Source organism: Nansenia antarctica, assembly GCF_963989245.1.
Source record: "Nansenia antarctica genome assembly, chromosome: 5".
NCBI lineage: Eukaryota > Metazoa > Chordata > Actinopteri > Argentiniformes > Microstomatidae > Nansenia > Nansenia antarctica.
Window position 1 is genome coordinate 56,758,084 of NC_137690.1, and position 17,064 is coordinate 56,775,147.

The 17,064-nt window shown below is 46.7% G+C and overlaps 1 protein-coding gene across 1 annotated transcript in view; it reads left to right on the top strand.

Moving 5' to 3' along the window:
• Window positions 1-17,064, top strand: part of arid1ab (AT-rich interactive domain 1Ab) — a gene marked incomplete at its 5' end in the record, with an annotated part of 53,122 nt that overhangs the window by 21,748 nt on the left and 14,310 nt on the right. The window contains one exon of the mRNA XM_080532435.1: window positions 61-177. Coding sequence (XP_080388561.1) covers window positions 61-177 — 117 coding nt within the window. The remainder of the gene's footprint in view (window positions 1-60; window positions 178-17,064) is intronic.

The window sequence follows — 17,064 nt, forward strand, 5'->3', positions numbered from 1 at the left end:
CTTGAGTCTTCTTATCTCACACTTCTTGTTTTCCCTCACCCTCGGTCCTCCATCCCTCAGGAGCTATCCCAGGATTCCTTCAGCTCCCAGTCCAGTGCTCCCCCCTCCAACCAGCCCATGGCTTCCAACAAGAGTGGGCCAGAGGACACCATGCAGGGGCGGCCCTCCAGCCTGCCTGTAAGTCCCCCAACACACACTACTACCTTGAAAGACACTCTCTCTCTCTCTCTCTCTCTCTCGGTACCTCCGTGTCACTCAATCAACCACCCATCTTTCCACCACCTTTTGACAGTCTGTCCTCCCACAGGCCTCCTCCTGTGCTGACCTTGACTGTTCCCATGGTAATCAGCTGGAACGTACATGTCATGTTCTTTGTAGCCTCTGTATCTTGAGCGTGGGGAACGTCAGTGTTGTGAAGGTAACCCTCACCCCCGGCCCCTCCAGTTGTTCTGAAGGCAGGCAGGCAGGCAGGCAGGCAGGCAGGCTCCACAGGGGGGCTACAGTGAATCAGGTTTCTGAGGGGGTAGCTTTAATGAAGCTCAGGAAGGCGCTGAGGAGTGGATGGTGAAAGTTACCACATTAAAATCCCTTTTTGAAGAACAGGAGGAAAAGGTTATAAAGGATGCTTCAAAAATTGCCCTTTTTAAAAACAATTTCTTCACTTGAAATGCTTTTAATTCTGCTTATTCTATTTGCAAATGTGTACTGAATCTGTTCCTAAATTGGATGTGTGATGCGATTTGAGATGAGCGAGTTGACGCGTTCAGAACTTTCACTACTCCAGCTGAAAGAGTGTAACACGTTTCTGTTGGTGTGGTTGTGTTTATAGGTCAACGAATGGAGATAACCTCATTCAAGGCTTCAGGGAGCGAGAGTGAGAAATTAGATCATTAATGAGCCAGAATGAAAGTGAGAGAGAGGGGGAAGGATGAGGTGAGGGAGTGTAAGCAAATTACTTAAATAGAGTGAGTGATTGGGATGTGGGGGAGATGCACAAAAAGGGAGGACTGTCAGAGAGTGAGCGAGGCAGAGAGAGAGAGAGAGAGAGAGGCAGAGCTGTCTGTGCCAGTGGGGGATGCCCTCAGGATGTGTTTCCCTCCTCCTCTTTTATTTATTTCTGTTATTTATTTATACATTTCTCTCCAGGCTCAGCCATTGGCCGTTAAGGCTGGCCATGCAGGGTTATTTTTTTTCCCGGGGATTCCCCATCGGCTCTGTGCGATTGGCCGTGAGAGCCATTAATCTGGCTAAGGTCTGGATGAGCAGATTCCACACTGCCAGCCTCACCCCTCCCCCTCCCCCTCCCCCTCCTCCGTTCCCCGTGGAGCGCACATGACACAGTGTGCAGATTAGACCCCGCCAACTTTAGCCATGCTTTCACACACAGCCAGCCAGCCAGACAAACACCTCAGCTAGAGTAGCAGAGAGGCAACACTGGCATGTATTAAAGCCACTGGGCGTCAGAAAGCCTGCCAGCTACTAGCTACATTTGCAGGTTATGTTGGGTAGATAGTCTCAGACCACTTGAGGTTGACTGTCTTTTAGCAAAAGAGCTATGTGGGGGGGAAAAAGCCAGCCAGACGATACCTCAGCTACTGTACTGTAAATGATGACTGTTGTACCTCATTGAGTCTAGGTACTAAAACCAGTCTATGACGTTAAGTGTGCTGTTAGTCATGTGGGAATATAGAAGTCAAACAGCACAGTACAGCATCATCATTTACAGTACAGTAACTGTAGTAAGACTCTGAAAAACAACAGTCAGCTTGAGAAAGGGTATTGGATGAGGGGGGGGGGTGAAACAGCCCGCGAGGCTGAAACCAGCTGGGCGGGTTGAACTGGTTCCGTGTTTGTTTTCACCACGGATACAGGACACACACACTCACTCTCTAACTGTCAAGCTCAGCAAACTGTCTTCCCCTATTACTGCAGTTATGGTGTTCACTTGAATTCATCTTTTAATAACGTTTCCCTTTTCTGTTTGAAATGCGTCAGCCATATTATTCGTTCCCTCGGCGAGGAGAAATGGGCTCACACTCCCTTGTTTCTCATTTTTGGCTCTCCAAATTATGACTTTGAAAGCTTAGGATCTCAGCTCTTTCAAGTTTGTCAGGTCTGAAATTGGTCAGGACAAATCACTGTGATTGCCCGCTTTCTGAGTCTGAGTCAATTTCTTTTGGCTATTGCGACCTCCAGTAATCTAGATAGAGCCAACTAAGTGCACCAAAGTTCATTGTACTATTCGATTATACCCTCTGTTGATGAATTCCTCTGAGAAAGCCTTTGTCAAATCTGAATATATTAGAAAATGGTTAACAACCACCAACTTGTTTTAACCCCTACTGGCCTACTGTTTCTAACAATAAAAAATAAATAAAAAAGACATGTCAATATAGTAAAGACAAAAAAAAAAAAAATCCAGAAGTGCAGGGTGATTTTTATCTTTATCTTTTTATCTATGCCTTTAGCTAACAGCTAAACACAGCGCCGGATTTGGCTGAAACGGCGATGATCGGATATCGTTTGCACCTCACGGCTACACGACTCTCGACGTGACGAGACGATAACGCTTGGAGGGTGTTTTGGAGTCGTGTGGTTGGCGATTGGGTGCGTTTTTCGATAATGATGACGCGGACACCCACAAATGTATTGTGGTTTACTTAATACTGTTTAGCACTAGGTTACATTCGATGCATGACTTGTGCTATATAGGCTAAATAAAATTTGTTGTCGAAAGCGGCAAGTAACAAGTGTGACCATAGAGTTTAGGCATTAGGCACGTAACATCCATATGCTGTATAAATGTGCGCATTGCGTGCGACCCAACCATTCAGCGCAAGTCTTGTGCTATAAATAGCCTACACTTGATAAATCAGTGCTGTGATATTAATTATCGTCTTAGACACATCTTAGCAAGAGGCACGTATAAGAGAGTCTCAACCCTCCGATTCCTGGGGGTGCACATACAGGATGACCTGTCCTGGAAGAACAACACAGCAGCCATCATCATAGCCTTTATTTATGTAAACCAGCTCCTTTCCCTTCTTGTTTTTTTAGTTATTTTTTTTCTTTCCTAGCACCAGGGGAACCACCCCTCCCAAATTTCGTTGTTTGGTACCTGTACTATAGCAATGACAATAAAGACCATTCATTCATTCATTCAAGAAGGCACAACAGCGGCTCTTCTTCCTGAGAGTCCTCAGGAAGGACCACATCGGACAGGAGATGCTAGTGGCCTTCTACCGCTGCGCAGTGGAGAGCATCCTCACCTACTGCATCTGCAACTGGTTCTCCAGCTGCACAGCCGCAGAGAGGAATGCACTACAGAGAGTCGTGAGAACGGCCCAGAAGATCACCGGCGCCCCCCTCCCCTCTCTGGAAGAGCTGTACAACACACGCTGCCTCAGGAAGGCCTCCAAGATCTGCAGAGACCCATCCCACCCTGGGTACGAACACTTTGCTCGGCTGCCCTCGAACAGGCGGTACAGGACCATGTTCGCAAGGACAAACAGACTGAAGCTCAGCTTCTACCCCAGGGACATCCAGGCCCTGAACACAGCAAAGACCTAGGTTCTGGGCCCTGGACAGTCTGGACGGATTGATGGCAGCTGCTGGATTGAAAATCAGGTGTAGTGCTGAGGCACAAATGTGTACATTTCAAGCCTGCAAACTGCGACACTTTAAATGAATGTGCAATAACACTATGTGCAATATGACAACCCTAGGTACATAAGGTTGCAGAGAATAGGAAATGTTAGAATAGGTATAGCATAGCATAGAGTACAGCAATAGGTTAGAATAGGTATAGCATAGCATAGAGTACAGCACAGTGTTTTATTTGTACAGTATAGTATAGTGCAGGGGTCGGCAACCTATGGCACGCGACAGCTTAAACAGTGGCACGCAAGCAATAAGTGCGAGAATGGGAGAATGTTTTTATTTTATTTTTATGTTGGCCGCGTTCGTAAATTCGCGCACACTGGGTTCAACCTCACAATGGGACCAAGTAATTTGATTGGACTAGAGGCGGTCTCAGGGACGCTCCGGCGCTCTCAGGGCGAATTTACGAATGCAGCCCTAGTCTCTCATCCACTCCACGAGAGTCGTATTCTGGCGCCAATTTTCAAAGTAAAATTCTGAATTCGATTCGATACAAGTGTTATGGGGTGTTCACACTTGACGTCTTTTTTTAGAAAAAAGCGCCGTCTTCAGCGCCTTTTCGCCGTCTTTTTACATACAACCCATGGGAAAAAAGCGCAGCCACCGCCTTTTTCCCAGAATGCATTTCGCACCGGCTAGCAGCGGGCAATTTAAATCGTCCATTTTAACCTCCATTGGCTAAAAGCTGTAATTTTGGCAATACAAGTGTTAACATGTCATTTTATGAAGTTTTAATATGTTTTCAGGCGAGAAAGTAACCATATATATTCCCAAAATGTGTCCAGTTTATCAAAATAACCTGTTTATATATCTGATCTGACGGTTTTTTCGTGTTCTGTTCGCTAGCTGCGTTCGTAAATTCGCCCTGGAAATCTGATCAGCACTCATGGAATGCCTCTTGTCCAATCAAATTACCTGGTCCCTTTATGACGTTGAACCCAGTGTGCGGTTAGGTGGCTAAGCTGCGGGAAAGTTTTGGACCGGTTTGTCTTAAAGTGACCAAGTACCACCCCAGATAATGGAGTTGAGCAAAGGAAAACAGGGCCAGGGATCACATTGATTGTTAGGACTGTTTACATGGCTTTGCATACATAGCTCTTTGCAAAAAAACAAAAAAATGTTTGTTGTGGTTGGAATAAAAGAATAAAATGTAAGTAACAACCAAATAGATGTCTACTGTCACCCTTCTTGTTCCTCCTGGTCATAGACTGGATAATGAAGACCATCACAGCGGGCAAGAAGGAAGGCATACAGTGGACCCTCTGGTCACAGCTTGATGACCTTGATTTTGCTGACGACCTGGCACTCCTGTCACACAGCTATAACCACATGCAGGACAAGACCACCCAGCTTTCAATCACATCCCTTGCAGCAGGCCTCAGGATGAACAAGGAAAAGACCAAACTGATGAGGATTAACACCCCGAACACCACCCCCGTCATCATAGACGACAGACCCATCAGCGAAGTCGACTCCTTCACCTACCATGGCAGCGTCATTGACAAGCAGGGTGGCACAGACAGTGATGTCACTGCTAGGGTAGGCAAAGCCAGAGCAGCCTTTATCATCCTGAAGAACATCTGGGCCTCAAGGGAAATAGTTACTCCAACGAAGGTGCGCATCTTTAACTCTAATGTCAAAAGTGTCCTTCTCTATGGCTCAGAAACATGGAGAATGACAAAGAAAACATTGCAGAAAATCCAGACTTTCATCAACATCTGTCTGAGGCGCATCTTCAAAATCAGGTGGCCAGATAAAATCAGTAATAAGGAACTGTGGCAGAGAAGGAGCCTGGAGCCAGTAGAGAGCCAGATCAGGAGACGGAAGTGGGGATGGATTGGTCACACCCTGCGCAAACCAGCAGCTACCATCACACGACAGGCCCTGACATGGAACCCACAGGGAAAGCGGAAAAGAGGAAGGCCCAGAAACAGCTGGAGGCGGGACTCTGAGGCGGAGTTGAAGAGGCAGGGTACCAGCTGGGGAGAGGTGGAAAAGAAAGCCCAGAGCCGTGATGGATGGAGAAGAGTCGTTGATGGCCTTTGCTCTGCAAGAGATTCAACGGCATAAGTCAAGTAAGTCAACAACCAAATAATTATATAAATATAAATTATAATTCATACAAGTAAGACCCTTGTATAATCACCATCCAGCTACTTATTAAAATGATAACCATAGGGAGCGCAGTTAGCAACTTTGTTAGAAATTGAGCGCACCAATTTGCTTAAAGTTGTGCTACGCATCACAACGTTTTAGTTGTCTTAGATGTTATGTTGGTAATTTTGTTCAAGTTTCAGTTAGTTGACTGTTAGGCCTGTTTATTTAGCATACATGGCTTTGCATACATAGCTCTTTGCTGAAAATTGTTGTTCATGTTGTGGAATAAAATTGCAGATCTGTTGGTCTGTTTGGTTTGGTTTGATGTCGAGTCATAATTAATGTTGATATTGTGGTTGGCACACTGACTAACAAGAAAATAAAAAAATGGCACTTCATATAAAAAAGGTTGCCTACCCCTGGTATAGTGGATAGTGTACATAGCCTTTATTTATGTAAACCAGCTCCTTTCCCTTCTTGTTTTTTTCCAGTTTTTTTCTTTCCTAGCACCAGGGGAGCCCCCCCCCCTCCCAAATTTCGTTGTTTGGTACCTGTACTATATCAATGACAATAAAGACCATTCATTCATTCATAACAATTAGCAAAAAGTTTATTATGCATCAGCTCTTTTTAAAAAAACAAATTTTTACACAGATGAAATAAAGTATACATGCCATACCTTGGATGCAGACGTAATGTAAGTGGAGAGGAGATTGATTGGGAGTTGACAATACTACCGAATGAATGAAAATGAATTGATTTCTATTATTTTACGGTATTAAATCATTTTCTGGATTTACCAGTATGCACATGCCCAGTGTACCTGAATACGCGGTTCCATATGACCAGAGATTCTTTTGCGTCACAAAGAGAAAACGCTTGTGTGGCCAGAGATTAAAATTGTGTTTCGTCGTTGTGTAGCTTAGGCCTAAATACCTATCTGGTAAATGAGAAGCAGAGTGAGATCCAACTCATCTGTTGCAAATACCTTCTACCTACTATCTAGAAGAACTTTGGTTTTCCATAATGAGCAGAAGCATGTGGAGTGAAGTGAGCCAAGATTTTGTTCAAGCCCAGGGCAAGGCTGAGGTTTAACCCTACCTACCACGGTTTTCCCCAGGATCATTTGGTCCTCAGATTGGCCTCGGGTGGGTGGGTGGCTGGGTTGGGTGGCTGTGTGGGTTGCTGAGTGTTTGTCTGTGTCTTTGTGGATGGATGGGTGGACGGACCGACAAGGCGGTCAACTCGTAAGGCCATGGAGTCATATGACAGAGCCTTTTCAGAGAAGACCTTCTGCGTTAGTGTGCTTGCATACAGTATATCTCAAAAGTGAGTACACCCTTTAGATTTTTGCAAATATTCTGTTCTATCCTTTCAGGGGATAACATTATCCTACTGAAACTTTGATATAACTTAAAGTAGTCAGTGTGCTGCTTGAATAACAGTATAGATGTATTGTCCTTTGAAAATTACTCAGTACACAGCTGTTAATGTCTAAACAGCTGGCAACAAAAGTGAGTACACCCCATAGTGAACATGTCCTAATTGTGCCTGATGATGTTGTTTTCCCGCCCTGGTGTCATGTGACTCGTTAGTGTTACAAGGATTCAGGTGTAAATTATAAGCAGGGCTGTTAAATTTGGTGTTTTGGGCACAATTCTCTCTGAATGCTGGACAACATGGCACCTCATGGCAAGGAACTCTCTGAGCGGCTGAAAAAAATGATTATTGCGCATCACAAAGATGGCCTTGGCTATAAGAAGATTGCCAACACCCTGAAAATGAGTTGCAGCACAGGCTAAGATCATACAGAGGTTTTCCAGGACAGGTTCCACTCGGAACAGGCCTCACCAGGGTCGACCAAAGAAGTTGAGTCCACGTGCTCAGCGTCATATCCAGAGGTTGGTTTCCAAAAATAGATGTGCGTGTGCTTCCAGCATTGCTGCAGAGGTTGCAGAAGTGGGATGTCAGCCTGTCAGTGCCCAGACCATACGCCGCACACTGCATCAACTCGGTTTGTATGGCCGTCGCCCCAGACAGAAGCCTCTTCTGAAACCGATGCATAAGAAAGCCCGCAAACAGTTTGCTGAAGACAATGAATCCAAGAACTTGAGTTACTGGAACCATGTCCTGTGGTCTGATGAGACCAAAATAAACCTGTTTGGGTCAGATGGTGTCCGGCGTGTGTGGCGGCACCCTGGTGAGGAGTACCAAGACAAATGTGTTTTGCCGACAGTCAAGCATGGTGGTGGCAGCATCATGGTCTGGGGCTGCATGAGTGCTGCCGGCACTGGGAAGCTGCATTTCATTGAGGGACACATGAATTCCAATATATACTGTGACATCCTGCAGCAGAGCATGATCCCCTCTCTTCGGAAACTGGGCCGTAGGGCAGTTTTCCAACATGATAATGACCCTAAACACACCTCCAAGATGACAACGGCCTTGCTGAAGAAGCTGAAGGTTAAGGTGATGGACTGGCCAAGTATGTCTCCAGACCTAAACCCAATTGAGCACATGTGGGGCATCCTCAAGAGGAAGGTGGAGGAGTGCAAGGTGTCCAACATCCGTGGGCTCCGTGATGTCGTCATGGAGGAGTGGAAGAAGATTCCAGAAGCAACCTGTGCAGCTCTGGTGAATTCCATGCCCAGGAGGGTTAAAGCAGTGCTAGATAACAATGGTGGTCACACAAAATATTGACACTTTGGGCGCAATTTAGACATGTTCACTATGGGGTGTACTCACTTTTGTTGCCAGCTGTTTAGACATTAACAGCTGTGTACTGAGTAATTTTCAATGGACAATAAATCTATACTGTTATTCAAGCAGCACACTGACTACTTTAAGTTATATCAAAGTTTCATAAAGATAGTGTTATCCCCTGAAAGGATATGACAGAATATTTGCAAAAATCTAAAGGGTGTACTCACTTTTGAGATATACTGTATACTTCTTGGCTTAAATACCCCGATATGGGTTTCGAGCATGCACACTTCACAATTTCCACAGAAATTGTACCTCTCTAGTTTCATTAGTATTTTCCGATGCACAGATTTGACACTGAGCATTTATATCAAGTGTAGAGGGTGAATATTTTGTGTATAATTACAAATTATTTTAATTTACAAATTGTCTTTTTGTTTTTGTGTTTTGGCTTGTATGACATCCAACCCGGATCAGCCTCCCCTTTTTTAGAAGGGTTTGAGCGAAGGTGTAAGTGTGTCTGTTGTCACTGTGTGTGTGTGTGTGTGTGTGTGTTGGGGGGGGGGGGGGGGGGGGGGGGGGTAGGGCTGGTGCAGAAGGGGGAGGGGAGCAGCCTCTGTAAGTGCCTGTTTTGTCAGTGTCAGGCTTTCACTTTCCCTGGAAGTGACACTTCCTCTCCATGTCAGCCCGTGGGAATGGGAATGTCTGTCCCCCACTCCCCACCCGCTCCCTTTTTTTAATCTTCTCCTTGCCCTCTCAGAGCTCCTTTGTACCCCTTTCCCAATGTGGGGCTAATCCTACTCAGACCCGCCCATTTGGTTGTGGTCCTGTGCACCGCCAAGGATTCTGGGATCCATGAGCAAAGCGCGCTCCCTTTCTTTCTCTCTCTTGCTCTCTCTCCTCCACTGTTGATGTGTGGAGACTGACTGAATGCGCTCCGGACTTGAGAGGAAGGTCACATGTTGGTCACACACTCGCTCTGTTGTCCCCCCCCCCCCCCCCCACCCCTTTCTCTCTCCTTTTTTCCACACCAACAAGGTTTCATCTCAAGTATTTTAATTCAAAACGTTTACATGAGAGGGACTGTGTTGTCCAGTGTGTGTATGAGAATGTATGTGAGAGACTGAAACCCAAATGGGCCCCTCCCTTGGATTCTTTCACACACAAGAACTCCAGTGCCTTGCGTCACTGTGGACCACCCACATCTCCTAAACAGCCCCCCATGACCCATAAGCGTATGTGCCAAGACTCATGACCATGTGCCAAGCCCTCTCCCAGTCGCGCTAGCCAGCCCTCAATCCTCTACCCCCAGCCTGAGCACTGCTCTGCTTTCCTGCTGCAGCTCAGCTTGTTTGTGCGACACAGCTCTGGAGCAATCCCCGCCCCCCCTCCCTGCCCAGCCCCAACCCTTTTGCCTTTCGATATATAGGGTAGAAAACTCTTTCTCTTTTCTGTCTATCTTCTCCTTTTTGGTTTCTCTATCTCTCCTCTTTCTATTTCTTTTCTAATATTCACTTTCCCATGCCTTGTTCTCCCCCCCCCACCTCCTCCCCCTCTCTCTCCCTCTCATTGCCTCTCTGTAAATCAGCTTTCGTAACGCTGCTCGGCTCAACCTTGTTTTGCGAGGCTCTGCTGCTGATGCAGTATTCAGTGTCTGGGGCGTGTTTCCTGTTGCTATTCTGGGGCCTGCGCTTCCTGTGCGTACGTGTCTTATTCAGATTCCAGGGCCTCGGTCTCTCGTTGTCTCTCATTCTCGTTGTCCCCCCCCTCTCTCTCCTCTGCTCCATCTCACTCGCCTTCTCTCTCTCTTTCTTTCTCTCTCTCTCTCTCCCTCCCCCTCTCTATCTTTCCCTTTCCCTGTACGTGATTTTTAATTAACGTAGTTTCAAAAATTCAATCTGCTGACAATGTATTGTTTTGGATTTGCCTCAGTGAATTGTTTTGAGCTGGAAAATCCAGCCCTGCTTTGCTCTTGTGCGCACATACGCACAGCACACATTCTCTCCCTCTCACACACACACACATGCCCCTCCCCTCTCTCCTCCATTTCTGCTGGGCTGAGCTAGTTTTGCAGCACAAAGACCATGGCTGACTGCAGCACTGTCTGTCCTCTGCTCTCTCCTGCTCTGAGGGACTGGATAACTGTGTATGAAAACAGCTCTGTTTTTGGTGAAGTCACCTTTTTATTTTTCTGTTCTCAGAAATTCACTGGGTCAGAGTCTTTGGCAGAGCCCTCTAGATTGGGTTGCTGGGTGTCTCACTGTGGGAGGGGCGTTGCTCTGGTGAGCAGGCAGACTGGCTCTAGGGGTCTGGAGCCTCCCGCCCTGCCCCCAGCCTCCTCAGCTCTCTGTATCCCAGCACCCCTCACCTCGGCCTGGGCAGCTGTCTGCCTCACTTGGGCATCTGTGTGGTGCTCTGGGACTCCCCGCTACCATTGTGATCAGTACAAAAGGCCCCCCACACACACACTATCGCCCCATTATTCACAGCAATCAGACCGCCAACCCCCTCCTCCCTCCGCTCTGCTTTACACACAGACTGCTGCAGTGTGTGTGTGTGTGTGTGTGTGTGTGTGTGTGTGTGTGTGTGTGTGTGTGTGTGTGTGTGTGTGCTACTCAGAGAGCCTCAATTAAGCAAATGTTGAATGTGTATAAGCTACTGATATCCTAGCCACTTTCCTGACAAAAAGAAACCATTATAATGTTCTGCTAAAATAGGAAAATGTCAGCTTCGCAATATTGATTAGTTTGTTAGTATCTTAATAGTTTTTTAAATATATATTTTGTGTGTGTATATATCAATCTCAAATGTTTTTATTACCCCATTACACTTTCCTTCCCCTACTTTGTCCGTTAATTACATTTCCCATGCGCTGTCCTGCTGAAGTGGTGATTGTCTCAGGGGATCTGGGGCAGCTAAGGGATCTGGCCTGTTGAGGGAACAAACCTCTTTAATAGGAGGACTTCATCAGGACGCGGCCTGGTCCAGGAAGGGACACCTTCTTCTTTTTGGGGCCCAGTCAAAGTGTCACGTACCGCTCTGGAGTCGCTGGTATTAATTTGATTGTTTTTTTTCAATGTACTGAAATATCACCCAGCTAATTCGATTTTTTTTGTTGTTGGCGTGTTTTTGATGTCGGTGATCATCTGTCATTATGTGGGTTATAGGGTGTGTGTGTGTGTGTGTGTGTGTGTGTGTGTGTGTGTGTGTGTGTGTTAGACTATACCATTGGTGTCGTGAGTTTCTCATGAGCCTTGTGTTCTGGAACACTGTAATGGCTGCTGCTGTATGAGGCAGGGGCCTGCCTCTCCTCTCTTCTCCTCTCCCTCTCCTCCTCCACTGTGGGATGGGAGTGCCCCCTTATGGTTGAGCTCAGCCCTGCAAACCCAGAGCTGGGGCTGTGCTGCTCTGTCTTAACAGCCCAGAGTGGGCTTCCCAGAGCCCCCTACAGTTGATCCCAGTCCCTGTTTGGAGGGGACACCCCTGACATGATGGAGGGACCAGTACCCTAGTCTGTGCCCCTCACCTCCCCCCTCCACAACACTAGTAATAGGCCCCTGTCAGCAGTGGATGGAGTGACCATGCTCACCCATCGTCCATCTCTGAAAGGTCATGAGAGGAGCCATGTGCCCACTTGATGTAAAAAAGGGTTGTAAAATGTCATGGCATGACGACACGTGACAACTGTGAAATTAAATCTTTTGAAATGGTTGTGACTGCCATCTTTCAGTTCAGGTATTGAAAAAAAACAAAGAAGAAAGAAAGAAATCCCCTGGAAAGGGATACTGTCACATCTTTTCCATGACCCTCTGAATGTGAAAAGCATGCCTCTAACAAAATGACCCCTAACTAGAGCTAACTATGCTGTTCCTTCCTATTCACACTGCAGTCCATTACAACACAGGTAAACATAAATACTTTGATCTATGCAGTGGAGTGGTTAAAGTGTGTGTGTGTGTGTCTCTCAGGCTGCCTCAGCGGGCCCGGCGACTGAGTGTGTAATTAAAGTCACTGCAGAGCTGGGAGGATGGCTTTGGTCTGTCTGTGCTTCCTGTAACAATGACGGGCTCCTCTTTGTAGTAGCTGACTGCACCGTGACCCCGTGAGGCTCACAGGGAGGCCAGGGGAAGAGGAGAGAGAGGGGGGGGGGGGGGAGGGGGAGGGGCGGTGTCTGCACTAATGTGTCAACGCACGTGGAGCATGGTAACCATGGTAGCCCTAGAGACGCGGACAGTTTTTTTTTCCTGCAACCCCATCCCTCCCCCCTCCCATCACCTCTCTGGAGAGGATAAGAGTGCATATTATGTGCATGCGTGCGTATCTCTGTTCCGTAGCCTGTCTGTGTGGAGGGCTGGGAACAGGAAACCTGCCAGGGAGTAGATGAGGCAAGCCTGAGGGGGAGTGAGGGTCAGGGAGAGTCTGTGACTGGGAGCTGAACCCTGGACCCCCCGTTAGTCTCCAGATCCTGTTACACTACTGGCCACCGCTCACGGATTCCAGATAGGTTTCATTATCTCCCTCTTGATACAGCACGCTCACCACCTCTGTGTTCCACTTTCTGTATCTCGTGAAAAAAAAAAAAAACTAAGCTGGGCAGACTAATGGCTCCGGTCTGACTTGATTGATTCAGTGAAGTAATCTGCAAATGGAATACATTAGACGGGAGAGCCTGAGAGAGAAGCAGATGAGTAAAGGACAGCGTGGCACACTTGTGGTTGTAGAGACAAAAACATGCTTACGTTAGGCAATGTGGCAATCACCTTTTAAGATAGCATCTTTTATTCAATTTTTCTTTTATTTTTTAGGGATTTTTGGGTTTTGTTTATTTTGGGGGCATTTTTATTTGTCGAAAAAATGAGTGTTCATAAAAACCTATTTTAGTCTGGCTGTCCTACATTTTTTTCTTAAGGTTTGAATTCAGCTCTATTGAAGTTCCATGTTAGACAGTAGGAAACACAAAATGGCTGCCACATAGGGAAACATAGTGCTGTACAAAGCTGCAGTACTGGCTCTCCCTCGGTCTCTCTACAGTGTTGGGTCTCTGAGTAAGGTACACACTGCCTGGTTAATGCTCTGTGGTATATGTTTTTTGGCTATCTTAAATCTTATTCAAGTATACACTGCTCCCCCATCACACATACACACACACACACACACACACACACACACACAATCCATCCTACTCTCTCTACTCTCTCCCCTTTCCCTCGTTCTCCCCTCTGTCTCTCTCCCTCTGTGATGAGTGGCCAGTATGGTGAATGGCAGAGCCAGTCCAGTATTAAGCTCTCTCTCTGTCCAGCTCTGTGCAGTCAGCAGGAATAGGGCTAGGGCTCGCTGGCGCTGCTGTGCAATATTGAGCTGGGGAAAATCAATGACTGCAGAGTAGGAGTAGGTAAGAGGCTGCTGCTGCTGCCGGTGTGCGCATGGCAAGTCCCTGTACACATCTCTGGATCTACCCTGGGATCACAACTGACAGCTTTGGTTGAGTGAGATATCTGGGGCATTTATGTGTGTGTGTGTGTGTGTGTGTGTGTGCGTGCGCGTGTGTGTGTAGCACAAAAAAAAAGCTATTTCCTCCTCTTTGATGTCCACCGTCGGCTCCTGTCAAATCCAGACCTTTTCTTGTTCTGGTCACACTGCTTGTTTTAAGCCTCATTAGAATGCGGTTGTCTCTGTGACCTCTCAGTGAGGTGTGACTACTGGGCACGGCCTAGGGCAGGGGTCGGGAACCTTTTTGACTGTGAGAGCCATAAAAGCCAAATATTTCTAAATGTATTTCATTGAGAGCCATATAGTATTTTTAACATATAATAAATTAAATATGTCTTACTTTTAATGCGATTTCTGGTGCTGCATGGTTTTGCTGATGTCCTTGTAGTCTGGTTCATACGTGGTGAGGTTGAGCTTCATGCAGGCGTTGAGGCTTCCATCAGTTAAACGTGAGCGTAGGTTGGTCTTAATGTTCCTCATATGCGAGAATGACTGCTCACATACATATGTAGAGCCAAACATGGTCAATACGGCAATACTAACACGCTGCATTGTGTGGTATGTCACAGGAAGCTCGTTCCAAGTTTTCAGAATCAGCTGGTCTTCAGGTTGAAGTTTTTTCATTTCTGTCCACTTGTGTTCCCTCGCCAGCTCTGCTCGCTGTCGCGCAAGACTTTCCAACTCTCCATTAAGTGTCTTGAACTTACTCATCCACATGTCTGATGCCTTCAGGTCAGCAACTTCCAGCTCAAAGTCTCCCATAGAGACCCCAGGGATGCATGTCAGGTCGATTTTGTCCACTGCACACTCATGTGGATGAGTGATGAACTTGAAAAGACCAGTGCGCGCACGAAATTCTCCAAAACGTGCTTTGAATGACTGCAGGAGATTGGACGTAAAGCCAGCTAGCTGCTGGAGATCCAGATGTTGAGTGGAGTCACTTGCTAAGCATGCATCTCTAAATTGTTGCAGTGTTACAAAGTGCAGAAGACGACCTGTTTCAATGTCCCTGAGAAAGACTTCCAGCTTGCTTTCAAATGCAAACACTGCTTGTTGAAGGGATGAGATTGTATTTCCAATACCTTGCATTTTCACATTGAGCTGGTTCAGATGGCCTGTTATGTCCACGAGATAGTGAAACTGCAGGAGCCAGTCAGTGTTGTCTAGCTCAGGATGCTTGACGCCTTTCATTTGAAGAAAAGTCCGGATTTCACTCAGGCAAGCTGCAAAACGGCTGAGCACCTTTCCCCTTGACAACCAACGCACGTTGCTGTGTAAAAGCAGACTGGGATAATGATTCCCAACTTCTTCTAACAGAGCTTTAAACTGGCGATCATTTAAAGCTCGGGCAACAATGAAGTTGACCACTCGAATGACCAGCGACATCACCTCACCTAGCTCCTGGCCACACGTCTGAGAGCAAAGCGCCTCCTGGTGCAGGATGCAATGAAAACTTAGGATGGCTCTCTTTTCATGTTCACGGAGAAGCGCTACAAATCCTTTGTTCTTCCCCAACATACAGGGTGCACCATCAGTACAGACAGAAATAAGTTTATCCATCGGCAGTTTTTTTTCTTTAGCAAACTCCATGAAAGACGTGAATAAATCCTCTCCTCTGGTTGTCCCTTTCATTGGCAAAACAGCCAAGCTTTCCTCACGCAGTGTGTCACCTGCAGCATACCTGGCAAATATACTGAACTGAGATAGATGGCTAACATCTGTTGACTCATCTAACGCGAGAGAAAAGTATGTCCCGGCGTTTATGTCCTTAATTTGTGTTTCCTCAACTTGATTTGCCATCATGATGCTACGATCGTGAACAGTTCTTGCTGACAGAGGCATGTCTTTTATTCGTTTGATTATCTTGTCTTTATTTGGGAAGTCATCAAACAGTTCATTGGCCACATCAAGCATGAATGTTTTGGCATACTCGCCATCTGTGAATGGTTTTCCATTCCTGACTATTGCCAAAGCACCCGCAAAGCTAGCGGAATTCCCGTCACCTTGCTTGGTCCACCCACGCAGTTGCTGTTGACTCGTCTGCACTCTCCGTTGTAGCTCCTCGCATGCCTTTTTCCTGCTGTCCCCCGCTGGATATTTCGATGCAAATGAAGCATGATGCGTATCGAAGTGCCGCTTTATATTTGACCGTTTCATCGATGCAATTTTATCATTGCATATTAGACATACCGCAGATCCTGCGATCTCCACAAATGCAAATTCCTCTGTCCACGCAGCCTGGAATGCACGGTAATCATCGTCTTTTTTTCTTTTTGCCATCTTTCTCGTTACAAGGGTTGAAGCGTATAAGCTAGTTCACTATCTGATCAAATTGTTTTTTATTTATTCACCTTTACAACGACCTCTGACACTCTCGCGAGACATTGGTTCCCGACCCGACCCACGGGTCACGGGTCATGGGTCCCGTGAAGAGTCCCGTGAAATTTAACTTCAAAACTAATTTCTGTTTACTTTAAAATGACACAGTATTATTACGCAATATCACAAGTATTTTAAAATCAGTTCCAAACTGAACTTTTTTTTTTCAACTTTTTTTTTTTTTTTTTTACTTTTCAACCCAATTGTCTGGGAGCCATATGCCGTCACCGGAAGAGCCATATATGGCTCGCGAGCCATAGGTTCCCGACCGCTGGCCTAGGGGATTGACCTCTGCCCTGTGGCCCGGGGGGGGTGGAGAGGTGGGTGAGTCTCTCTGGGGTCGGCCCTGTGCTCTGACCCCTGGGGCTGCATCTCCGCTGAAGCGGTCATTGTGGCTGCTAGCCTGACATGCCCTGGCCATCAGATGACTGGTCTTGTGATGTCTGTGCTCAGCCCAGAGTGGGGGAGGGGGGGGAGGGGGGGTCAGCTGACACTGCTGGGTTTCTGCAGATCGCCCCACAGCTTTTTAAGGGGATTATTCACTTGCATCCCGGTTGCTCGTTCACCGTACCCCACTGCACTCCTCTGGGTTGCACACAGGCGGACACGCTAACACACAATCCAAGTGTCCTTTTTGGTAACACACACACACACACACACACACCCCAAAACCAAACACACTAAAATGAGCAATGCCACTGCTATGTGGGATGCACACAAACGCACACCTCAGCT